The sequence below is a fragment of the Akebia trifoliata genome, chromosome 11 (genome assembly GCF_017979445.1).
Source record: "Akebia trifoliata isolate Shusen 1 chromosome 11, ASM1797944v1, whole genome shotgun sequence".
Lineage (NCBI taxonomy): Eukaryota > Viridiplantae > Streptophyta > Magnoliopsida > Ranunculales > Lardizabalaceae > Akebia > Akebia trifoliata.
The window spans coordinates 47,660,925-47,688,587 of record NC_141385.1 but is presented as its reverse complement, the minus strand read 5'-3'; the positions used below and the strand labels follow the sequence as shown (position 1 = coordinate 47,688,587).

At 33.3% G+C, this 27,663-nt stretch overlaps 3 protein-coding genes across 4 annotated transcripts; 1 reads left to right on the top strand and 2 right to left on the bottom strand.

The window, feature by feature from the left end:
- Positions 1-971: 971 nt before the first annotated feature.
- LOC147392232 (Tetratricopeptide repeat (TPR)-like superfamily protein) lies at positions 972-5,272 on the top strand. 2 transcript variants are annotated; one of them, XM_086460136.1, is made up of 2 exons: positions 972-1,299; positions 3,791-5,272. In XM_086460136.1, exons 1-2 carry the CDS (start codon positions 1,033-1,035, stop codon positions 5,048-5,050), a joined length of 1,527 nt encoding a protein of 508 aa, XP_086316262.1. In that variant the 5' UTR covers positions 972-1,032; the 3' UTR covers positions 5,051-5,272. The 2 variants fall into 2 exon arrangements, with proteins under 2 accessions (XP_086316262.1, XP_086316263.1); XM_086460137.1 differs by lacking the exon at positions 972-1,299 and adding an exon at positions 1,320-3,676.
- A 2,095-nt stretch (positions 5,273-7,367) lies between these two features.
- Positions 7,368-14,503, bottom strand: LOC147392231 (aspartate--tRNA ligase 2, cytoplasmic-like). Its single transcript, XM_086457551.1, has 10 exons — positions 13,901-14,503; positions 13,702-13,812; positions 13,368-13,481; positions 12,139-12,429; positions 11,933-12,043; positions 11,753-11,806; positions 10,481-10,560; positions 10,245-10,360; positions 8,804-8,918; positions 7,368-7,695 (listed from the first exon to the last, which is right to left on the bottom strand). Exons 1-10 carry the CDS (start codon positions 14,399-14,401, stop codon positions 7,569-7,571), a joined length of 1,620 nt encoding a protein of 539 aa, XP_086313677.1. The 5' UTR covers positions 14,402-14,503; the 3' UTR covers positions 7,368-7,568.
- A 1,413-nt stretch (positions 14,504-15,916) lies between these two features.
- On the bottom strand, positions 15,917-18,701 carry LOC147392230 (E3 ubiquitin-protein ligase RMA1H1-like). Its single transcript, XM_086457552.1, has one exon. It carries the CDS (start codon positions 16,972-16,974, stop codon positions 16,030-16,032), a length of 945 nt encoding a protein of 314 aa, XP_086313678.1. The 5' UTR covers positions 16,975-18,701; the 3' UTR covers positions 15,917-16,029.
- Positions 18,702-27,663: the final 8,962 nt, after the last annotated feature.

Below are 27,663 nucleotides of genomic sequence, written 5' to 3'. Positions count from 1 at the left end.
TTTACTTGGGAGGATACAACTTGAGATTTTGGATTTAGAAGACTTTTCAATAATTGGAAAACTCGAGATTGGTACCCTTACCAACCTGGTCTCTCTCAATCTCTCCATTGTTTCCAAATGAGGAAAAACGTTGTCTGTTGACTAGCATTCGAGATGATGAATTCTCCATAAAATCCTTTTATCAATCTCTTATTCCTCAACTTGCTCGGGACTTCTTTCTCTCGATAGTTTGGAGGCCCACAATCCCTTTCAACATGGCATATTTTATTTATTTATTATTATTTGATATGCAATTTTGGATAAAGTCTTAGCCATTGATCGTACCATGTTTAAGAGAATCACCTTTGTGAATATGAGCTTCTCGTGCAAAGTGAGGAAGAAATCAATTAAGCATTGGCATTTACCATTCTCTTAACTTTTTTTATTATGTATGTGTGACATTTGATCCAACTTCTTACTTTGCTCCATACATTTTTCGTGTTTTCCTCGATTAGTTAAATCTTTATTTCAAAATTAACAAATTAAACGTCTCGCTTCTTGAAAAAGATTTTGTGGAGTACGATTTCTTCTCACGATATATATATTTTTTATAGTATTTTTGGATTAATTATTTTAATTTTAAATTTTTATGAATTCACAGAGGTGTGTTTCAAGGATTTGCTCTATAAATAAGATTCAATCTATATAGTAAGGCAGTTTTTATTTATTTATTATTATTTTTCGTATTGATTTTAGTCCTTATTTTGAGATCACTTTTACTTATTACAGATCAATTCATATGTGTTCAAAAGGATTGGTGTGTTTTAAGTACAAGTTAGTGTGCCAATAGAGTCTCTCTCTCTCTTCTCTCAGATTAATCAAACCAGAAATTTTTATGATGGACTAAAACACAGCCCAATGAGAAATAAAGGCCCAATAAGAAATGGGCCTCCATTTATATATGAACTCTTGAAAAACCCTGTCGTCTTCCTTGAGTTCCTTGACATCTCTTAAACCCTGAAATTTTACTCTCTCACTCAAAAACCAAAATCGATGAAGCTTGTATACTACTCGAACAGATTCAGATTTCTCTCTCATCCTGTTTTTTCTAGGGTTTTACTATACTCGACTCAAACCCTAACCTCCTCACCTTCCAAGGATACTCTGTTCAGAAGAATTTCTCCAGTAGGAGATCCTAGGGTTTCAATCGTGCCAGTTCTCGATAAATGGATCGAAGAAGGCAAACAGGTCGAAAGAAGAGATCTTCGGATTATGATCAAGAGTCTCAAACTTTACAAACGATTCTCGCACGCTCTCCAGGTCTCTCTCTCTCGTCTTCCTTTTGATTTCTTCTCTATTTAATGAGTTTTTTTTTTTCCAGAAAACCATATCCTCTATAAAAAAAATCATCTTTTTACGATAGATTTTGTCAATTTAAGAAAATGGGTGAGCTAATATTCAATCAAATGGAGAAATTAAAAAAGAGAACAAAAAAAAAAAAGGTCAAATTTTAAATGTATATTACATGGGAACCTTCAACAAACATTTTTTTTTTGGTCTCTTAATTTGAATTTGTTTTTATTCTCTTTTATACTAAAAAGTTGAGAAACTTTAGTTGAATTTGTGGTCTCACAAGTAGTTAACCTGAAATGTGGTATTAGTTTCCTTTCTTGGGTACAACTGTAATTTGTATGACCAGAGGTGATCAATGCAAAAGAAAAAGAAAAAAAGGCCACCCAATAATTGCCTTAGCAACTTTTGGTGCAAAGAATAAGTATTTAAGATTTCCATATGTTTTGGGAGTTTTGCGGCTTAGGCTTTGAATGAATATACACAGAGAAAGTATAGTGAGGTGGACTTGACACACTACCTAAATTAAGAAGATGGTTGTTCTGGGTGGTTGCACGAGTTGACTGAAGAGAACGAAAACAAAGATGAGGAAAAAATGAGCTCCCTTATCTCGTGCCCAAAAACTTATCTTTTATCAGCAAATGGGTATAAAATGCCACCCTCAACCCTTGACCTACACTGTGATGCATGAACGTGCGATCACATTGGTCATAATAATCTCCTAGCCTTGAAACATACATCCTCTATATCCCTTCGTGTTGACTGCGCTTTTGTGGTCTCACTCGTGACCAATCCACGTGGACGTATTCATTTTGTGCCATCTACACTTTGTTTTCCTTTTAGGTGTAAACTATGTTGGTTTGGATTGGATACCCAGATTGAGTTACTAAGCGAAGTTTTAATGGATATAGTATTGGTAACCCTTGACTAGTGCCAATAAGGAGTATTTTTGGAATTTTTTGTTTACTTGCTCTATAAGATGGCCTATTGTTAGGACTATATAGGGCGTTGTGGATGAGGCTGGGATGCATGCACCTTAAGCTTGTCATTTAGTTCTAATGGTGCATTGCGTAGGTGAATCCCAGCCTTATTTATTTTTTATAACAGTGGCAAATACCCAACCTCATTGGCTGTACCAACGAGGAGGCCTCCAATACCGAATCCCATCTTTAACAGGAAATCCTTGAAAACCACACTTTTAAACACTCAAAATGCCTAATGATAACCTTCTAAAAGGAGTGCTCATCCACTTCAAAAAACCCACCATTCGTCTCCTTTTAAAGGCCTCAGCACACAGCGAAGGGGAGTTATGGTGAGTAATCTTAAGTAATCAGACTCGATGAGTTGTATTTTGGATAACTAGGGATTGGAGGCGGTCTTTGGTTTGGTTATAGCTTTTTCTCAGAGAAACTAAATCCAGTTTCAAAGCAGGTTGGCTTGGAGGGAATGTGGTTATGTCTAATGTATGTATCCTCTAAAAGGTGCAATTTTTTGCCTCTAGGGGGTGTATATATATAATTGGAAAAAAAAAAAAATAGAGTTCCCCCATTAAGTTTTGATTTTGAAAATTTTGACTGAAAATTATAAAAGTAATCCTCCTTTTTATTCTTTTTAATTCAAAGACTTCTGTTAAAGTTTTTTTTTTTTTTTTTTTAAAATTAAAATTGTTAAAAATTTCATTTATGATTATAGTTTATCAAAGCATGAAGGTCAAGGGCATCCTTACATTTGATGATTCAAGTGTGATTTACAAGTTAAATGTTACAATTCTTTCAAAACTCGTGATTTAGAAAGAAAAAATAAATATTGGGTGCATTTTCATGTTCAAATAATGATTCTTATTTTCTTCATTTTTTCACTCAACATTAAAAAATAAAAAAAGGAAAATAAGTGGGGACTTTTATTAATTATCTAACATCACCTGACGCTAATGGTAAGAAATGCATTGGGGTTTTGAAATAATATTAATACTATTAATGAGAGATGGCAACTTGTTTAATTTGACTTTGAAGTGCTGATGTATACTTTTACTATTTCGTTTTAAGAAAAAACAAAAAGATCTTTGTTTCTAGAAATATGAATTTAAAGTAATGTTTTTGTCGTACATATCATGATTGCCAACTATATTTTTAATTTTTTTGGATACCATTTCATATTTTTCCAATGTGTGTATGTGTACCTATCATGATTGCCAAACATATATTTTTTTTGGGTATTCTTTTCACATTTTTCCTTTATCATATGTTGTGACGCAACAATTTGGATTCCAATTCAATGGGAATTCTACGATTTGAGTTCGATTCTTACATCTATTGTGAATTCTCAACTATCAAATAGAGAACGCAAGGTAAATATGATTGAATACTTGACATACTGCATTACAACCATGCATTCACAGGATTAATCCTAGTTTGCCTATGAAGAAAGAAACATCTTACTGTTGTTTATATTCTTATTTCAGTTATCTGAGTGGATGAGCAACCGGAGGTACATTCCCCTCTCACCATGGGACATGATGAACAGGCTAGAATTGATTTCAAAGGTTAATGGCCTAGAACAAGCAGAGAAATATTTTGATAACATACCAAAAAAATTAAGAGTTTTCCCAATCTATAATGCTCTTCTCAACTGCTACGTCAATAAGAAAGCCATCGAGAAAGCAGAAAACCTAGTTCATAAGATGGAGGGGTTGGGATTTGCAAGGTCATCCCTGGCTTACAATGCATTGTTAAACCTCTTCTATCAAGTCGGACAGCATGAAAAACTAGACACCCTGATGGAAGAAATGAAAGCAAAAGGTATCCTTTACGACAAGTTCACATTCTGCATCCGATTGAGTGCATATGTAGCAACCTCTGATGTCGACGGAATAGTGAAGATTATGAATATGATGGAAGCAGATCCCAATGTCATTATGGACTGGAAATGTTACTCCATTGCGGCAAATGGGTACATTAAAGCTGGGCTGTTCGACAAGGCTTTGGAAATGCTGAAGAAATCAGAGGGACTAGTCACCGGGAAAACACGGAGGATAGCGTATGAGTACTTCCTTACATTGTATGCAGGCACTGGGAGGAAAGATGAGGTTTATAGGATATGGAATCTTTACAAGTCATCAGAGAAACTCTATAATACTGCTTATTTCTGCATGACAAACTCGCTACTAAAGCTAGATGACATTGAGGGTACTGAGAAGATTTTGGATGAATGGGAATCTGGGGGAACTACTTACGACTTCCGGATTCCAAACTTGTTGATCGCTGCTTATTGCAAAAAGGGTCTTTTAGAGAAGGCTGAAACATTTATAAACAAGGTTGTAGAGAAAGGAAAGAAGCCATTAGCGAGTACATGGGACAGTTTGGCAACTGGGTATGTGAAGGACAATCAAATCCCGAAGGCAGTTGAGACAATGAAGAAGGCGATCTTGGCTAGCCGACCTGGATGGCAACCGAACCGTGATACCCTGGCTGATTGTCTGGATTATATGAAAGTGCAGGGAGATGTCGAAGGAGCAAAGGAGTTTGTAAGAATACTTGGGGCCCCGGGTCCATTTTCTGTGGATGTTTGTGAGCGGTTGCTGAATTATATCGGTGATGGAAAACTAGAATCTAGCATAGTTAATGAGATAGATGGAGATGGTTTGGACGACTATGAAATAACGAACATTGAATCCTGGAATCAAGAGCGGAGAGCCACTAAAATTACAAAGAAAGCTATCTGATGGTCAGCATTGGCTTGGGATTGCCAGTTCCCGATCTTGAACCCAAAATTCTGTGAGTTATTTTTGACAATTGAGTGTTCTTCAAGAGGATAATCTTCTTGTTTGCCAAAATTATGTCAATGTGCCTGAAATTTTAGTGAAGGCGTTGATTGTCTTTAGATAGTGACATTAAGTATGTTTTAGTACTAGATTTTTAATGAAATTGTTGGTTTTTAAAGGTCCTGATTTTGGATTGAATGGATAGGTAACCGATCCAGTAACAATTGGATTGGATTGGGTTCTTCTCAGATCCTAATATACCTGGCTCCAAATCCAAATCCGTTCTTTGATTTTAAACGAGATGACTCAATGGAGACAAGACGGGAAGCATAAAATGCTTGTTTGAACTACTTGAAAAAAAAAAAAAAAAAAAATTTATATGCTAGTTAACATAGATCACTGTTATAATCATTTATGATTTATCCCAAGTATTAGGGTTACCAACATGAATTTATCCCAAGTATTCATTGGAAACCGTGATTACTCAAGTGGGTCATCCTCATCTCGGAGGCTAATTGTCCATCTCATTGACTTGTCCGAATATATGAAAACTTGGCTTAGTTGACGGGGTTTGTGATTTTTAGATTTGATATAAAATATTTATTGTTTTCAATGATTTCATTATTTGTTATTTAAATAAAAAATGATTTTGGCTTTCTTAGTCTTACCACTCTTCCATCGATAATCTGATGCCCCCACCACCACCATCATCTGACCTATGCCCCCATCACAGAACAGCCATAGATCATTTGCCTCGGGATAAATAAGACAAAGATTTATGATTCTGCATATCCCGAGGCAAGAGATCTACGGTTCAGTGAGGGGGCGTAGGTGAGGGAAGCATCGGAAAATCACTATTGTAACTTATTTCAGTTATATTCATTCCATGAACATGATCTTTAATTGTTTAACATTCAGTTCCATTAAGGAAAGTTATCTTATCAAAAATTTAGGCGTATCTCAATATAATCTTAGAACTGGAGGATTGCCTCAAATTACCGTAAGTTATATTTCATGATAATTAAAACAATTTTGTATATTTAAAGGGAACTTTTATTAAAAGCTTTAAGGGTGAACCAAATATTATTTAAAAAAAAAAAAAAGTAATTAAAACTCTATTTTTAAAGGCACCTTCTGTTGGTTCTCCTTCTCCAGCAGCTCTGCGACTGTCGCATCTTCTCCGGTGAACCTCACACACAACGATGGTCATTCTGATCTCTCTTCTTTTTCTCCTCCTCCTATCTCTCTCTTTTTTTTTTCATCTCTGATCTCTCTCCCTCTCTCTGTTTTTCTTCTCCTGCTCCTCACCTTAATCATTGGAATCGTTGAAGGATGAGAGGGGTTCCTTTTAACATGGAGTGCCCACAACAATTTTCTGATTTTTAGAGGTGTGCCTAAATATTGGAGGGGCCTTAAAGTTTTATGGTGTGTCAATAAAAATTCCCATATTTAAATGTGTCATGTTGCATTCATTTAACATTTTCTTGGTCCACGCAATTTTCTCCATTTTTGCCATGAACTTAAAACTTTTATAAGAGCACCATGAGCTTAAAACCTTTCTTCTCTTCAGTCTTAGCTAAAGCTTTCTAATTTCTATAGTCCCAATCTTATGGCAATTTAAATGCCATGTGGTTTCTCCAGGATTAATAATCAACTATCATTACATTCCATGCCCTTTACCAATACTATATGATCTCCACACTCTCAACATTTAGCATGATCCCCATGCCTTCAAGTTTTTTATTTTTTAAACCAACAATTTTATAACACGCGCTAAGGTGCATTAAACACACCTTGGAAATAGATGTTCAAACCAAAACTACACTCAAATCAATTCCTAAGGTGCATTAAACAAACCTTAAGAATTGATTTTCATACCAAACAAAAGTAAAGAATTTACCATTTTTGAAAAACAGTTAGTTAATCATTTAATGAGTCTATGCACCAAAATGAATGGATCAGAAGTTTATGCCTTCACCAAAAACTATGTCCAACTTTTGATCACATTAAAAAATTATATCTTCAAAATAATAAATGTGTCATTCATCATCACAAATGGGCAGAATGTATAACAGTAGCTACTGAAATTTTCAAATAAGGTAAAAGAGAGTGAGAAATGGTACATTGGGCACTTCAAATCTTTAGATGAAAGGACATTTAGATGAATCTTTTTAGTAAATTAAGTTAAGACACCAATGAGGCATTTAGAAAGAAATTAAGAAAATTTCTCAAATGAAAAATGAGACTAAACCAATGACAGGATAGAGAATATACGAAATACACGCTAAACCCACACATGATATAATTGAAGCTAATCCAATTCAAGGTCTTACCACCAATAGGTCAAAGATGTCTGTCTTCTCATATGGCATAAATAGTTGTGTAGTTTTTTTTTTCCTTTATGAAAGTTCTATCCTAAAAAAAAACACGACCATGATCCGAAATAGATTCCAAGTATAAGCCCATTGAATGAGAAATATTATGGAGCAATCCTAAGTGGATCGCGCGGAAATAAAGAGGTTTTGCGGATGTTGTTAAGGGCACAGAAAAGCATCACCACCCGTTCCAATCCCACTCCAAATCCACCATGTGGGGGTGCACCATACCTGCCACAGCATTGAATATGGAATATATGAAGAAAATTTGACGTTCTAAGTAAATAACAACATTGAAAAGGGGAAGGGATTTATGCCTAAGGGACTTGTGTCACAAACATAATTTTTTTTTCTGTGCATTGACATTTAATAATGAGTCGTGATAATATGACGCCCCCCTCTGACCCCCCACATCATACAAGTGTATAGATCACTTGCCTTGGGATGCACAAGAAAAAGATTTATGGTTATGCACATCCTGAGGCAAATGATCTATGGTTCTGTGATGGGGGCATGTTAGAAAATCATTACACGTTAATAATGCATATAGAATATGTGAAAACAAGTTGAAACTTCATGACATACAATGCCATCGATCTCAAATTTATCTTTATTCTCATCTCATTCAAGAAATTTGTAGATAAAATATAGAAGGATAACACCAGCAAAGCCTTATCCCAAAGATATGGTGTCAGCTAAGCAAATCCTACTTCATTCCATTTGAGAGGAGTTCATATCACTATAATATTAAAATTATCTCCATAATATTAAAACAATAAACATGACTGATTGAACCATCAAATATAAAATTTTAAAAGTTGAGCATTAACAGACCAACACTGGAAATTGAATGGAGCCGGCTATGTAACAAGGACAGTCATTTTACAAATATATTAATTAATTAGTAATCTTTTTTTTTTTTTTTTGATAAGTAGAACTCTCCTTATCATTAATTAGTATCACGTGCAAATATCCTTATTTAGAAAACATATTCTTATCAAATATATTTCTTTGTGCTCTTACATGATCTATTCTGAAACACTCATCATATACTAGTTGAGGAAACAAAATATTATTACGTGAAGAACGGATAATAGGTTAGGTTGGCAAAGCATTTAGCCAAAAACAGTCCAAGCAATCCAAATTGGTTCAACAAAATTCAGTGTACCAGTAACCTTTTGAAAATTGACTATAAATAGAGATGTTACTTGTTGGGAAAAAAATAATTAATTGTCTTATCCAGTAGAAAAAATGACTGTTTTAACTTTTAACTATCATGCTAATCAGGGAAAATTGATAATAGGAAGAAAATAGCTAATAAAGAGCAGAAGAAATTTACCTGAAAGAATCAATGTATGTTGATATTGTACTGACATCAATTCCACATGCTTCTGCTCGAGAAGCCAATAACTCAGGCACATGTACACGCTGAGCTCCTGATATAATCTCCTCACCTTCAGAGATAAAAGGGAAAATGTTTAAAAACAAAAAAGTTAACATGAAAGACATTTTTTATATGCTTCCACCAAAAAGGACATTCATGGTATGCATTTTTAAGAAGAACATGCATAACATGACCTCAGATGGGAGGTGTCATTGTCAAACATGATTACCTGAGGCATCCCAAAAAATTAACACATTTGTCCAGTTGGCCAACATAATAAGCGACTTTTCTAACCTCAACCCACAGTTAAGGCTCTACAACAAACAAATGGTTGAGGTAAGAGGTAAAACAAAAGTTTCTTAGAGATCAATTCTTGTTTTCTAGGGATTAATATAATCTTTTTTGAAAATACAATTTTATTGTGAATCCCCAGCATCTCAACCTTCTGTTTAATGGAGACCCCTTCAGCGGTGGGTTGAGGTTGTTTCCTATAATAAATCATTAAACGGCACTAGCGTTGATACAGCAGACACCATAAGAAAGAAAGAAAAAAACATTCTTTTCTTTTTTATCGTGGGAAAAAAAATAGATGAGTTGTGCCTACCATTAGGTGTGATCCACAGATAGCAACAGTTAGTAACAATATATATGATCTAAAAGGAAGACATTTTTTTAATATTTTAATTGTTATCATCATCAAAGCTTTGTCCAAAAAATTTAGAATCTGATGCACATTATCCTGAATTTCAGATTTGAATCAAAGCAAATTGGCACATTAAAAATTATGAAGAGCATCAGATGTTTTATTTTCTTTCCTTTTTTCAGTAAATAATAAATGTGCTTAAAAGAAAGGGACCACAATAGAAGAAATCCATAATGGTCAGTGATCCCTTTTTAGCAAATTGAACAGAAACTGAGTTGCCCTCAAGATGATATACACTTAAATAAGACACCTAAGACTTGATGTTTTTATTTTATTTCCTTTTATCAGTAAATAATAGACGTGCTTAAAGAAAGGAAGCAAAATAGAAGAATTCTAGAACTGTCAGTGATTTCCAAAGCTTAATGCCTCTCAAGCATCAAAACTCCCTTTTAGCAAATTGAACAGAAATTGAGTTGCCTTCAAGACAATATACACTTAAATAAGACATCTAAGACTTGAGGTTTAGGAAAAATCTCATTGATAACGGATGAACGCAGCTAAAGAATGGAAATGAGAGAGAAATTTGTAAAGCATTATTTCATGTATGATGCAAAAGGAAAAGGATGCAACAATGAGTGATGTATTACCAAGGAAGAAGATTACAATCCAGACCTTACAGAGCTAGAATAAAAAAGTCATCGTCAAATGTTAGTGTGGAACTAAAATATTGACATAAAACCACGCATCAGTTACCTCGAATGAACACGTCAAATGAATTGCTGTATGCTGGATCATCAAAACAGGGCATGGTGTAGAATGGCCTGACAGCCAAGGGATACCGGTGAAGGATATAGAACTCGGTACCATACCTAAGTTCAAACGTAAAAGTAGCTTTAGCCATCATGATTCTTGCACTACTTGAATCGAAACATATGAAATAGAAATTCAAAAAGTTTGAACCATAAAGATGTTGATAAACATAAACTTACTTCTCTAGTACAAGCTGACCCAATTTTCTCTCTGCCTCTGTGTTTAGATCACCGAAAGGATCCACTTCTACGCCAGCTTCCTGTATTAAAAAAAAAAAAGTCAAAAACCACATTGCTAAAATGATAAATAAATTTTGACCTCCAACTGGAGCTGTCAACTTCTTTGTTGCACAAGACCAACCCAACTCAATCAATTTTCTCTTAATTTACAATCCATTCAGTTTTCTCCTAATTTATCACCCATTAGGACTTATCCTACCCAATCTATGAGCATTTTGTTTCTTGATTTCCCTACATTCAACTCAATAATTATAACCAGACTTTTTGTCGTATTACACTCAAGTCGCAAACCTCCACTTTAATCATCCATATATAATTTTATGAACAAAAATAGCTGTTGGATTCTAAGGATTGAGTTTAATACAAATATCACAATATTTCAACCAAGGTTTAAAATCTCATCTTGAGTCAATGTTTTGATCGAGGGAAAAAATGGATACCTGTATCAACTAATACATTCCCAATATACCATTACATTAACGAAACATTCAATGTTTTGGGGTTCATCTTTCGTATTAGTCTCAATAGATTATAATGGCTGATACATTCTGATACAATACGATATTATGAACCATGATTTCAAAATAAAACAAAAAATTCAAGGAAAATAAAGAACAGAGTTTTAACCATATTTGTAATAATATTGTCCTGCACTTCCAAATTTTCCCTTGAACAAGCACAAGCACAGCACCACCAACCTAAGAGATGTGGTAATTGTTTTCCTCCAGACAGCTAGAGAGAGAAGAAAACAAATGTGATCTCTAGGAATTCTTGAGTATCCAAGTAATTGGTGGGGGCACCAAAAATATTCTTACTATGTATACATGTCGGCTCTTGGATCCCTAGAGATCAAAAGTTTTCTCAACGCATGAAACCAAAGAAACCCAGGGGAGAAAGCATCCATTGATTACCCAAACAATTAAATCTTCATTGACTTGGTGATTGAAAAGTTTCAGACGTTCTTAATCATCTCAATACCATCCAATCTAAAATCAAACTCTTTCTAGTGGTTTCCTCTTTGAAGTTGTGAGATTTGGGCCATCCCTACAATCCAAAGGATCACATTACCAAATTCCTCCTTCATATTATAATGCCATGATGCCTAAAGCATTTATTGTCTATTTAATAATGTATGTAACCTTCACCAACTTACTTAATCACTATTTTATTTTTTATAGGTAATGGAAAAATGAAAATTTGTGTTCTTCGTACCTTGAGCATTTGAACCCCTTCTTGGAAAGTAAGTCGCAAGGTGTTCCGTAAGTACTGCCACATCCAATACAATGTCAATAATTTTATATATATACACAAATATGAAGGCATCAAATTGCTTCAAACTTTTTAAATAGTAAATCAAAATTCAAATTTGATAGTCAAAAAATGATATTTCACCTTTAAAGGTTCAAACGGATACTGCTTTTTGATAGCCTCAAGCTCCGTTTTGCAATTCTCATTCAAACTGTCAAACATTGCAACAAATAGGCGATCCACAATGTCCATCACCTGCATTAAAAACACAATTCCTCAGTAAAACATGGGTAATCTATATCATTAACTCTAGTCGCATGCACAAGGAAACCCCCAAAAGTGCCCATTACCTCAAAATAATGCTCAAAAATCTCCATTTCAACATCAAGACCAGTAAATTCACACAAATGTCTATGCGTAAAGGAGTCCTCTGCTCTAAAAACAGGGCCAATCTCAAAAACACGCCCAAAATCACCACAAATTGCCATTTGCTTGTGGAGCTGCGGTGATTGTGCTAAGCATGCAGGTTGACCTTTATAATCAAGTTTGAAAACAGCTGAACCACCTTCACTTGAGCCTCCTATCAACTTTGGAGTATGGATCCCAACAAATCCTTCAGACAATAAGAATTGCCTAAATATCTGCACAATACTATAACTCGATTAAAATACATGGCTCTTTTTTTTTGTAGAGAACAAAAAAATCTATTAATATGGCAAGAAGAACATATATTGCTAGAGAAAGAAGAGATTTCTCAATGATCTCCAAAAAGAAAGAGTCGAATGAAAATGGAAGGAATCTCATTACAAATTAAGACCCACGATCCCCAAGGATTTCCACAATGGTAGTAAAAAAAATCGTCCTGTGGCACCACATAACTATTGGTTATGACCCGCAATCCCATTATGGAATTTCCCAATTACAACGAAAATCTTCAAAATTCACCTCATCAAAACCACCAGTATTAAACCCAATTAAATACAAAATCTTTCAAATTTACCTCACCAAAACCCTCACATTACCCTAATTACATAGAAAATCTTCCAAATTCACCTTCCTCACCAAATCCCCCCAAATTACCACGCAATAAGACATCTTCTTACGGCACTACACTACTCCTCCAACATCCCTTTTTCCACTAGAGAACTTCACCTAATATGATTTTCTAGTTAAGAGTTATTTTTCACACCATATATAAATTCTAGTGTTTCTTCTTCGAGGGGTTAAAACTTAAAAGGATGAAAGTCTGAAACTATGGGTCTTCCCCAACTTTTCTCTTTCACTGGACTTTTTTGTAAAATTTATTTTTGTATATTAATTATTTATCTAGTTTAAAAGTGCACGCTCATAACAGTTACGCATCGAGGCTGAAATGCCTCTCTCTATCACCTCACACCTTGGCATCTAGAAAACAGTAATAAAAAGAAACTTCAGCTTTGTAGATACTCTGAGATAGACTAAAAAACTCAAAAAGTAAGGTTCCAAAGCAAACACGATTGCTATAAACGTTCCTAAAAGACATAGAATTATCCATGAAGGGGAAAACAAGATGAAATTAATCTAGAAGATGTGAATGTACATTTTCAACTTGACATTGAATTCGAAAAATTCCTTGATTAGCAGGTGTGCGCATGTCGAGAACCCTGAAGTTTAACCGTGTGTCCTGGTTAACACGAACAAATTGCTCTCCTGCCTGCAACATTAAAAAAATAAAATAACATATCTACGAAACAAACAAATAGAGGCAACTAGAATTCATTTTTTTTAACTAGTGAAGATCATTTTGTTGGAGCTTTTCATTTTTCACTTGAAGAATAACTACATTGTTGCCAATATTTGCAAATTGAGACATTCGAATTAGACAACAAAGAACACAAATTAATTTAACCCCAAATTAAAGAAATCAAATTTACCTGTAAAGCTTTCTCAATTTCAACTTCACTTCGCGCAGCATCCTCAATATTGATTGGTAGATTCGGCACAGCTTTACTAATACAATAAATTTTTCTGACTTGAATTTCCACCTATAAAACAAAAAAAAGATAATCTTTTAGGGTTTTGAAAGTCCCAAACTATATATATATATAAAATAAAATAAAAAACCTAAATTACTTGTTGTGATGCGCCCGTGATCGGTTTACTTGGGACGGAAACAATCCCTTTGATATCAACATGAGATTCTCTGTTCAAACTCGAAGCAAACTTCACCATTGGTTTACTAACGAGATCTAGTGCGACCGTTAACACACACTGTACGGTAAAACCCTTCTCTCTCAAAACCAAGAACGCAATGTTCTTCCCTACAGTACGCGTTGTATGGACTCTCCCACGGATCAGAACATCTTGATCTTTCAAATTTTCATCGAGAGATGAGATTTTGGTCCAGTTTTGACCACTAACAGCCTTCGATTGCAAATCTTTGAGAGGAACATCACCATAATTTGCAGAGAGAAGATCGGATTCTGCAGAGTTTGCAATGGCAACTGCGGCTGCAGCTTCTTCTTGGCGCTTGAGTTTCTCCAATTTCATGGCTTCTTTCTTTGCTGCCTTTTTGCTTAGAGTAACCTTCTCTACTTCTCCTGCAACTGCAACTGCTTCGCCTTCGGAAGACATACTGTGCGTCGTGTGAATGTTGAATCTCAGAGAAGAGAAGGCTTGGGATTAAAGCTAGCTAAGGTAAGATGAGATAAAAAAGAGGAAAAATCCTCAGATTCAGGCCGTTGGATAGTCCTTAGGTTCACAAGTTGGAATCTCGAGCTTAGCTAGGTAAGATGACATAAAAGAAGAAAAGTCCTCAGATTCAGACCGTTGATAGTCCTTAAGCTTACTAGATGAAATCTCGAGGAATATTGGAGTTGCTTGCGTTACAAGTTCAAGCGACTCGCGAGGTTGACTTCACTTGCCATTTGAGGTCATGGTTTTATAAAACCATGGTCTATATAAGATATATCATTTAACTTGGATTTATAATTATTATGAGGATGTATTTGAAGGGTTGATTTATAATTTAAAATTTAATTAAATGATAATTGTGAAGATTATATGGTAAAAAAATATTTTTTGTATTTTTTTTTGAGGGGAGGGGGAATAAGGTAAATGTTGTAATTTTAAAAACTAACCAACTTGATTTTAGAGATCTACTATGACAATTTTTTTGATTTTTAAGTAAAAGGACATTGATTATATTAAATGTAAATGTTAAGATAAAAGTATTTTTGAAATTCAAATTTTGAGGTCAAAGCACTTATATCTGTGTTCTATCAGATTAAATAATATTTATACAAGAGATGGGGTTACAATCAAGAGGGCTAAGGTGTCATTTGGCTCAATGTGACAGTCCACATGCCTCAAATAAGGATTTTGATTCAGACTCTTCATGGTCGTTCAGTACATTCCACCTTTTAATTATTTATATTTATATTGAAAAATCAAGAACCAAGTTGTTGAGTATGGCCAAAAGTATAAAACTTACCCAATATTTTGAGAGGGATCATCCAGAGAAGGATGAGTCATGGTGAAGGACATTGATATATTTCTCTTTCAATTATATTGATGTACCATTTGGTGAATCGTGATGTTTTGTGTGAGATCCAACACTTAAGATAAGAGATATATTTCAAGAATATTTTATGGATTTCTGAGATAAATCTCAACTATTAAATCTCACATATACAGTTATACACACTCGAGATTGTGTGTGAATAGATGAGCTCACCTTGATGAGTCTACCAATTCCATCCCAAATTAAGGGCACACGTTAAGTGTGTCCTTAATACCAAAATCCAATAACTTGAGTATGTATGAGATTATAAAAAAATATTGGACAGTCATGTTGAGGGCTTGATATGATTTTCAAAATGGAGTCGTGTAGGAAAAATAGTTTTTCACGCCTATTTTCTCCTCTTTAGACTTTGATATAACTTCACTGACACATTTAGATTAAAAAGGATGCTTTGCTTGTTATACCTTTAAAGCCTTGTAATATAAGTTTCTATATAAGGAGATCTGGTTTGCTTCTTCTGCGAAAAAGGGTTTTGTTGCTTGTTGCTTCTCTTGAAGAGAAAACCAGACTTACTTGGTTCTTGGATTGATCAATAACAATTTGAACAGCTAATTTGGTTCTTAGAATAAACATAAAAGGCCTTGATGGGCGCTATATAAAATCAGGCGAAACTCAGTGATCTTTACAAGTATACAGAAGGGTGAAATAAGAGAGAGATTGCGACTTCTAACAGATACAATCAGAATAGGAGAAGGCACAACACAAAACAGCAAAAGAGGAAGATGGAAATTCTATTAAGCGATTTCTCAGCCTTCATCTCTCGCCTTCTCACCCTCGGACTCCTACTCCCCATTAGTTGGTTCGAATTCTGATATCCATAAAAATCTACCTCACTCGAATTCCCAAACACTCGTCCGTACACCATTTCCCCAAACATACCCACCATCGGATGTGTCATCATTCCTCCAAGATTGAACATAGGTGCTGCTGCTGCAGCATAATTACTGTAATTTTGTGGGTAATATTGTTGATTCTGATTCAACCTAGTAGGAGTAGTAGCTGTTGTGATCATGGCATGGACTCCACAAGCAGGAGGCCTACTCGGTATCTCTAGACCACGACCACAAGAGGATCCCTTGCCATTAGATTCAACTTCTGGGGAGGAGTGTCCATGGACGTATAAAGGGACCAATGTAGTGTGCGACACATCGGCCTTACAGACAGGGCATCGTGACTGTTGCCGCTGCAGCTCTGGTTCTGAGGAATTGGTTTGGAAGTGAAGCCACTTGTAAATACATGGCCAACAGTAGAGGTGGCCACAGAGCGTGACAACAGGATCCCGAGCATGATCCAGGCAGATGTTGCAGTCGAAACAACCATTAGTAGTGTTGTCTGGTGCTGTTATTGAAACATCAGCGACAGATTTCCACTTCTTCTGTGAAGACAATTCGTCTTCTCCATCCACCATGTCGTGGTGGGCATAGGCCTCATGAAAATATTGCTCTAGTGCCATGTTTTGTTTCCAAATGTTTCCTTTTGCAACCAATCTATTGATCGGAGGAAAAGAGAGAAAGATTAGAATCTTGTATTCCAACATATTCGCAAGCAGACAGCAACCAAAAGCATTAAAAAAAGATGGATTATCTACCAATACGTAAGTAAACTCCCTAGGGTAAATTACCATTTCGAGACCTGAATATGATAAAATTCTGCTTCAAACTTACTGTTCAAAGTGACAATCACTCTTGTTTAAAGTACGGAGATTGCCACTTTTAAGGAGAAAAAATTAGCGATCTTGCTACTTTAAACCATCGAGATCATCACTTTGAAAAATCTGTGATCTCGCTGCTCTTCATGTTTTGGGAATTAAAATGAACAATTAGCCAGAATGGGTAGTCTTTCTTCAAAAGTTGATAACGTTTTGGAAAATTTCTCTAAACTCTATGGTAATGAGAAAATTAGGATGAATTATAAGAAAGGGAAAGATTACAAGTAAATGTGGGTAACACAACACCAAATAATTGTAGGCATCGGTGATCGATTGTAACACACTATAATCCAATTTTTCGAATTTTCTTGATTACAAACATAATACTACAAACTTAAATTATAGAGATTCTAAAATAACAGGATTACAACAATTAAAACAGGAATAAAGGCAACAGTTGTTGTATTTGAAGGTTAATTCAATCTATGTAATCTAACTATGGTTTTTGGCTTTGTTTGTAAAACATTTCGAATTGAATCATACTTTCGTTCCAAAACTGTAAAAGAAATGGATTCAACTTTTACCACTTAGTTCAGTTATGGGAGAAAACGCCAAAAATATCATATAAAAAGAATCTCCAAGCCTACTCATTAAGGAAACACCACCAGAGGTTTCTTGGGTGAAAAGATATTCTTTTCAAGGACGAATCAAGAAGCTTAGAGTCATCCGAAACCCTTTAATGGCTCAATTGAAATATTCAGGTTGGCTGAGTTTAAATAGAGCCTTAAACTTAAAAAAGGGGTGGAAGAGAAAGGGAAATATAGAAAATCTGATAAATAAAAATAAAAATAAATTGCCTAAACAATTTCGGAGCTTAAGCCACGATTCAATGGGAAAGGGCATAAGGGATGTTGACTTCTTAAGCCTGAAAATCTTTTAAAAAATTGCTTAATAACAAATAACTTTTGAAAGAAGATAAGAATTGCGAATCAGGTAGAGATCGTAAATCCAAGACAATCAGGAGACGGATGATTTGCCCAAAGAATCCTATCGGAGACAATTTTTATCTTTTCGGAATCGACTCAAGCTATTTTTTTCCAAAAGCAAAAATAATAATAATAATAATAATCTGGATCTCCTTTTTGACAAAACAAGTAGTTTCTCTACTAACGATTTTAACTAAAAAGAGAAAGAGAGGAAAAAAACGATTTTCATCTCAGAACAACAACCATCCAATCCATCATTCAAACCAAGATTTTCGATTTTCATCTTAAAAAAAAAAACACACACACACACACACACGCAGAAACAATAGGGGGGAAAAGAGAAAAGGCTGAATCTGACCATTCATCGATGAACAAAACTCGAAAACGCAAATATATTCTTCTCGATCCAGAAGCAAGAAACATCCATCCAATCAACAAAAATAGAAAATCAAAAAAAAAAAAAAATTCATAGATTTCTACAGTGATCCATCTATTGAAGTTCTCCAAAAAGGATTTCGATCTCGTACCGTTAGTTCAAGGCGCGTGAGAGATCGATCAGTTCTGATTCTGAAGTTTACAGAAAGCTTTTGTAACAGAACTTTAATGGCGGATCAAACGATGAGAGAATAAGAAATATAGAACAAACAGAGAGAAATTTTCAGAGAAAAAAAGAAACAGAATACGAAAGAGAGTTGGAAAGAGATGGTTGAGAATCCTAATTTAAGGCAGTATTTATAGAGAAAATCGGATAAATATCTCACCTCAAACAATGGGCCATTGATTCGTCTCACTCGTGGCACGTGAGAGATACTACGCGTGTGTGGGAGTCTTCTTATTCGGTGGGTGTTCATATCTTTGGGCAAGTATTTTATGTTATTAACTACTATAAATGTTTGGTCTTGGAGGGGCATTTAAGACGCTTTAGCAGGTAAAAATATGATAGATTAGGGGCTTCATTGTAAATGGTACCTAAACCTCATCTCCCACATTTCTCACAATTGAAAGTTCTAATTACTTGAAATTATCGTTTTCATTCAAAAACGGGAATTTTGACATCTTAATCAAATTTAGAGGCTTCATTTCATGAGAAAGGATTTTTAAAAAAATAATCATTTTCAAAAAGATTTTCAAACATTTTAATAATATATATAAGATTTTTTCAATTTTTTTCACTAATTCTTATTTGAAAATCGATCAATAGTGATTTTTTTATTATTTGAAAGTATTTAAACAAGTTGTTATCTCAAGTTTTTAATCGATTTTTTCATGTATTTTAGTCAAAAAAATTTTTTTTAAATTGGTGAATTTTACCAATGTCAACTTCACCACGTTTACAAAAATTGTGAACTCGATAGTAAATAGTGGTGAGTTCAACAATAAAAAATATGAACTCAACATAAATAAAAAAAGCATCGAGTTCAATAGTAAAAATTATGAACTCGACTGTACGAAGGACCATTAAGAAAGAAAAAAAGTTTACTAAATGTCCTATCTAGTTAACACGCAAAATTTAGGGACTATTTAGAAAGAAACCCTTTCACGAGAGTCTTTTAAATAATTTTTTCCACATTTTAACGTCTCGTTAAGATGTGCTCACCTAGGGGAATAAACATTTAAAGATATTTTGATGATAAAAAAAATTATTGAGGGCATTTTCAATACAAAATTCAATTTCCTATGTATAATTAATGCACTTTAACGTGTGCCTTAAAGACACGCATTAACATGACCTACATTTTTCCATGGAATAATGCTAAAGTGGCCTCAAGATTGTCTCTTATCGCAGAGGTAGACATGAAAGTATGTGGGGGAACTAAAGATGTTTATCATCGAGATACAAGATAAAAAAAGTACATATAACCACCTTTCACGCCATGATGTGCAATATGAGGTACAATCCTAAGGTTGCTCCAACACGACTCTTTTCCATATTTGCTTTTTATAGAAATCTAGAAAGCATATGAGTGTGTAGTAGTGGGGTGGGTCGATTTCAACTTTAGGTACGAGATCCCACAACATGAAAAAAAAAACTTATATTTGACAGCTCAAGACTGACAAATTTCATAAAATTTGACGGACGAAGTCATGAAATTTTTCATTGTCAATTTTTTTTTTCAATAGATCAAAATTGTCAAATTAATGGAGGATAGGAGAAATTTGATTGCTCTAAGCCGCTGAATTGGGGAACGTAAAAAATTTCAAAGGCCATGGTCCGTTGAAATGTGATTTCTAAAATTTGCGAGCTTTGACACATCAAATTTGTTAGTTTTCACGTAGTGTCTTTGGAATCAAAATCGTAAAATAAGTCAAACTTTTTAAAATAAAATCATAAAAATTATCATAGGGATCATTAATTTTATTTCAAGTACATTTACTTCTACATATTTAATTAAATAACTAATTTTATTATAAAGAAAATAAATTTACTAGTTGTGTACCTATTGAATACTCGTAGAGTACCTGAAATGAGACCTGATTCTTATCAAGTTCTCAAGATAGCCACTTAGAACCAGACTCGAAATGATCGGATTCTTAATGGTAAACCCAAAATCGATTGGTCGATTTTAAGTACATCAAGTAATTGACACCCTTAGGGTACTATAGTGCTAGAGTGAGTAGTGACGTGCTAAGGCTAGTGCATACTCTTTGGGGTTAAAGAGGAAAGAGACACTATAGTTAGAAGGGTATTATTGACAAAGATGGGAAGAGGAAAAATAATGTATAAAATTTAAAGAATATTTTGAAATAAAGGGTAAAAGAGGAAATGTAATAAATTTGGAGTGATTCTTAAAAAAAGAGAGGAGAGAAAAAAAAAAATTAAAATTGAAATTGCCCATAGAAACATTCTTTATGGGAGATAAAGATTGAAACAAAAGGGAGATAACTGTCAAATTTCTTTATATAGATATAAAATGATGTAATTGAGCATCCACTAATCTGGACTTGGCTTGAGAAAAAAATTACCATGTATATAAAATAAATTATTTTAAAATAGTTTAAATAGCTATTCATCCAAAAAAAAAAAAAAATAGATAATTTGGACTTGGCATGTAAGAGGGACAAGATACCAAGCTCTAAAATCATAGTGTATTGTATAATCTACTATATCCATGAAGTCGACGGAAGTATTTTAAGTTTTTGAAATAAAATTCATTAATTATATTTTTTTTATTGACTAAAAATATAAGCATTAAAATATTATTGGGTAATTTTAAAATTTTATCTAAAAATAATATTTATATGTTAAATTTCTCTTTTATTTATTCAATATATATAGCCTTTAAAACACTATTAAATAATTTATCTGCCTTTATATTTATTCTAAATTCATTTGTCTCGAACCACATTTAAGATTCTTCATCAAATGTACGACTAAAACGAGAAGAAACTCATAGGGATGATAAAAATAATGGATTCTTACAAAATTTGGACAAATCTCTTGAAGCAAGTATGAGTGTATGACATACAAAAAATGTGTATTTTTCTTTTCATCCTAGACTCTCAGTCTATGTTTAAAATAGAGCCTCAAATTTCAATTAAGGTTGGAAATAATTATTTTCAATTGTGACTTTACAATTCTTATCTTGAAAAAGTAATTTATTATTTTAAAAAATAATTAAGTTTTAAGTACTAAATTTATTAAAATCATCTAATGAATGAAATTAATATTTTCATTTTCTTTAAATATCAACATTCTCGTTTCCGACCCACCACTATCCCTAACCTCACTCTCTCCACCACCACCCCCACGATGTATCGTTGTCTCATTTTTTTGTTAGTGATAACAACGAATGTGTGGGCAAATAAGAGAGACATGATAGGGAAAGTGAGACATTTCTTCGCCAACCCCACTCAACCCCTAGAAGGCGATATGAATATGGTGATAAAGATAGAAATGATCAATCATAGATGATATGTAACTTATGATATTTCAATGAGAGAATTTCATTGTTATATTTGTTTGTATAATGTGGATACATCTATTGCAAATGTATTTGTATTGTGAGGGTAAAGATATTTTGAACGACGTTGGGCCAAATCGACATTGGTTGTTTTCATTAAATAAGAACCAGAACCCAACCAAAATGCCAATAGAACCGAACCAATCCAAATTGAACTAAGGTCGATTTGGTTCTATGGAGTGCCAATATCCTACGAACTAAACATATTTTTAATGAACTACATAAAAAAATAATAATAAACATGAAATTTTATATAATAAGACATGAATTTATCTTCCAAAAAGGGAGAGCTATTGAGTTCAAATTCCCTCATTGGCCACTCACAAGGATTTATCCTGATTTATCTAGTATATGTTGTTTATGAGGTATTGCATATACCTAAGGGATTTAGGCAAGATATGGTGCTCTAAAAGAATAATTGCCTCACCCTTGCTAATTAGGCGTATAGGTTTGGACACCCCCATTATTAAAAAAAAAAAGTCATTAATTTGTCCATTAAAAAAATTCATTAATCTATATCTTAACTCCTAAAAATTATTCATAAATATGTATATATTATATAAGGACGTGGTTCTTGATTTGATTTGATTCTATGCAAGTCTTACACCAAGAATCAAACCAAATTGATCAATTCTCTATTTTCTTAACCCATAACCAAATCGCAACTTATTCCAAACCAGTCCAAAGCTATCAGTTTTGTTCGGTTCTCAATTTAATCTAGACCAAGTTGCACCATTTACCCGGAACCGAAAACCTCGGTTTCGATTTACTTTTTATTAGAACCGTTTAGCTGTCAGGTCCAATATGAAATCGAACAATAGGAACTCAAACCATTAGGTTTTATCAGATGAGCACCCAATGGTACCCAGAATCGATTTAGTTCATTTATTTTTACAGTATACACGATTGAAGGTTTTCCTATGTTTTAAAATTAACACATATGATATTACCTAAAGTTGTCAATGGGTTAGGATCAATTTCAATATGATCTATTGGATAACTCTAGATTTGGATGGAGGGTTTAGATTTTGATAGGATCCAATTTGATAACCTATTAGATTAGTTCTGAATCGATCATGCTTTGATAGATCTATTATGATTGTTAATCGATCAGATATGGATCAAAATATTGTGATTTCATAAAAGGCCCAGTTGGTATCATGTCCACCCAAACCCATTCCATTGAAACCCTTATAATGATGAAAATAAGGGAAGATTTTTTTTAATAGACGTGTCCAAATCTTTTGATATTAGATGATTTTATTAACCTAAGATAGGTTAACTCACCGACAAAAGGATAACCCACGGGCGTGACTGTTGAGGTACTAGTCTACCTATTGGCCTTATTCTTTGACCTTCTAGAAAAGTTTTATCTTTAAAATAAGAATACGGATGAATGCACGCGATTCGGTACGCACTGATGTGGCAAGGATAAGAAATCGCACATCTTTTTCTAGTGGATCCCGATGAAAAAGATCTATGGTCATGTGCTCTTACTATATCACCTATTTCTTAAAATCGTGCGCATTTATCACGACTCTTAGAATGATGATGAATGCACGCGATTTTGATACGTGATTGACGTGACAATGGCATATAACCACACATCTTTTTCTTATGTATCTCGATAAAAAAGATTTATAATGTTATGTTGTTGTCACATCAACTGCTTGCATGCATCCATCACTCCCAACTAACGGAAAAGGTGAATGTAAATTCATTTATATTATAAGATGCTGTTGCACTTTTTTCTTACGTTGAATAATAATCTTGGATAATGGGTATAAGCCCGAATCAATATCTATTTTGATTTGAAACTGATAGAAAGAAAAAGCCACACCTCTTACTGTGGGAAGAGAATGAAAAATGTTAAGGGTTCTGAAGTTGAACCCGACTCTTATCTTTATCGCCAAGCATGAATGTTGCTAACCTATTCTAGGAATTAGCAATGTTTGCCAACCCTAAAATCAATCAGGATTTTATTTGTATGGTTTAAGTATGAAACTTACAAATATTAAAATTTATTGTTAAAGATAATTTTGACGAATGTTATTTTTCATCATTACTGTCTCTCACATTAGCATATAAGTTTCAAAAATTCTTGGTAAGGATGTTGGGATGTTAATGGTTAATCAAACTGGAGGTCCAATAACTTTTGATGTGGATTTTAATGTGTATTTAAATCAATAAGATCCAATTTTAAAAAAGCCCTAATCTGATAAAATGTGAGAGATATATAAATTAATTTACATTTTACATATCAAATCGGATTATGTTCTATCGAATTCAATTGTTATCGAAAGAGATCTGATATTAAAAAAAAAATTGAATTAGAAAAAGTTCAAACTTAAATTTTATTGGGTGAGTTTTGGATTTGATCTATTTCTTATCGAATTTGATCCCAAATCAATTATGATTCTATCGGATGGACTTGAATAACATAATTGGTGATTTCAACTTCTTTATTTGAGATTTTTGAATTGGCTCCAAACCCCTAATCAATAATGTTCAAATTTGCAAAACCCCATCAAGATATAAGAAGTAAGATAACAAAGAAAACTTCGGTAGCATAAAATCCTCACTTCCCAATCAAAGTACAGATCGACATCATACTATGGGCCGCCCATCTAGTCCAATCCACTTAGTTGAAAACGATGTGCACCAGCAACTGAAGCAATCACTGTTTGACGAATCACGAGCTGAGGGTATAAAATCGTGGCGCACAATAAGACAAACAGGCGCAGAATAAGAGGAACACCGTGGAGCCACATCAGCTAGAATCCAAGACTCAGAAAAAGCTTGAATGTTTCCTACAAGTTTTCTTGCACAAGTGAACTTCGTTTATTATTTTTCTAACATTTCTTGTTTCATATGAGGGTATTTTCGTAAAAAATTAATTTTTTAAAAAGTATTTTCGGTATAAAATTCATTTCCCAGTGTGTCCTTCTTCACATGTTAACAAAACCCAAAAAAATATATCCAATTTTTTTTTATAAATATAATTAATGAGGTATATTTATTGGATAATGTAGAAGTAATAGTAAAATGTACCTCGGTTGTACACTCTAATCTAGTGGTCCACACATAATCACTTTCCATCAAGATACGAGTGAAAAGCATTTATGATTATATGTGTACCAACACATCAGAATGTCAAAATCGATGTACATTTCAATGTTATTCCAGTACAACTCATATTTATTGGATCGGGTTTAGTCAAAGTGTTTTGTCTTATATGAGTTAAAAATTTCGAAATAAATTAATTTTTTGTGAAAATGACTTTTATGACGAAAAAATCATCCTTATAAAAAATAACTATTTTGAAACTTCTAACCCTAATTTATAAGTTAAACAATTTTGGATCATCAATTTTTATTGTTAATTTGTAAATCAAGTTTAATGGGTTATAAGTTTTGAAATTTACTTATTTTTTTTATGAGAATGACCTATTCATCATAGAGATCATCGTTACAAAAAATTAGTAAATTCTGTAACTTTTAGTCATATAAGGCAAAACTTTGACAATCGAACATTTTCCATTTTTATTTTATTTGTTTAGATATCTTCTTTTGATAAAATTGGTTACGTTCATATAAAGAAAAGGGATTTATTAAGGGCACAAGTTATGCATTAAATATGAATTGATAATTCATTTTCATAATAAAAAAATACCCTAAAAAATACTTTTTTATATAAAAACTACCCCTAATGTTTGCTCCAAAGATTTATTTAATGCACTTTAAGGCACACGTTCAACACTCATAAACAAATTTCTAAAAAGACATCCATTTTAAAATGGTTTGAAAAAGTATTTAAGATGTCAACCTCATTAAAATTAATCCTTCAATTTTAAAATTCATTTGAACTACCATGAGGAGGCACCAACCGTTCGGCTCATTTGACTTCCATCGAACCAATGAGAGGTCCATCCAATTTGCATAATTATATATATATACATTACAATATAGAAGAAATGAATTATTTTCGAATGGTCAATCCATATTTAAATAGATATTATGTCAACGTGACAAGCGAAATGATTATGGACATTTCTAAATACATGTCTAATGGATTTATTTATATTTAATTTTGATTTTTTATCTAATTTTTTTTATTTAAATTGTTGGAGTCTTTGTTGTGCTTTTAACCAATTTAATTAATAAAATAAACAAATATTCCCCGCTCATTATGCAAACAATGGCTATGTACTTTGTACCATTTTTTAAATATAAATTTATTCTTGACTGGCTCTATTTTTGACATGTAACCCATACTACTTAAGTTTTTAAAAATTATGAAATTTAATAAAAATAATAATTAATCTCAATAGCTTTCGTTCTCGAGATATGTAAATTTCAAGTTTTATATATTATCTATTACTATTAACAATAATAACTATAAAATAGTCTCTAATAATTTTTATAATAAAGAATAAATTTAATTTAATTATTAGGAAAACTGCTTAAAAAAAAGAGATGGACTGAATTGTTCTGCACTTATATTAGAGAGCAAATATACTATACATCATAAAATATACAGGGTCCATCATCAAATTGTCAACCTAGAACGTTGGTTTGGTTGGCCAATTCTTGGATTGGCAGGTAAAGTCAATTGTAGTGACATGTTTGGTTAGATCAAATTAGGTGAACAATCCTAGGTTACGAGTAGTGAGTCGATTTGATGACCTAAAACACATCTAACATGGCAAATAGAGTCTTGTTAAAGTGACCTCAGCGGGGACACCTTGACACATGTTCATAGATGCATTTTACTTGTATCTTAGAGAAAGTCATCTATGGATATACGCGCGCCACCACGTTAAGATGTTTCTCGTGTGTCCTTCACTAAAGTCGTTCCAACATTAATCTAGTAGATAATGATAATATTTGGTTAACATGAGAAGTTTATCTAGAATTGTGTTGCAGTAATATTGAAATTGACATTATTTCACACATTGGTGTGCACAGAACCATAGATGATGAAAAAAATCTATGATTTTATACACACATCCATGTCAGCAGTGTGTGAAACGATGTCAATATTTATATAAAGAGTCTCTGATGAATGCAAGAGATTTTGGTATGTGATTGGGTATGAGGCTGACATGTCAAGGGCATAGAATCATAGATCTTTTTCATTGGGATACACATTAGCATCAATGAGAAATACTTTTGATTGTAGAAGCACTTCCATTAGACAGACCCCGTCAAACAAGGCCCAAGGAATCCAATTCCACATCCCAAACCAGACAAATGGCCAGACGTGGAGAACATGAAATATTTACTCTGCTGTGGAAGCTTTTGGAGTAAAAATTCATTTAGTTTGTCTGTCAAAGAATCTCTTGGGTCTGTTGGAAATTTAAATTATTTTGGTACCTGACCCTGTAACCCAAATACGATTTATTGGATAAGAGAGACAAAGCACCGACCTACAAATCTAAATAAGTACTTCACTTCAACCAACAATTATTTATTTATTTATTTTTAATATAATATTTTAAATACTATCTAACTTAGATTAACTTGTAAAATCAATTTTAATGTCTCTGCTCTCTTTATAGTCTGAGCATTTTGTGGTGTTCTACTCTTCCCATCTTTTTAAGTCCTCTACAATTATAAAATTAATCTTGGTGGAGAGGGAAGGTCAAGTAATTTCATCGAGATATGTATAACACATGATTTTGATATAAGAAAATTAAATAAATTTGTTCTGATCAA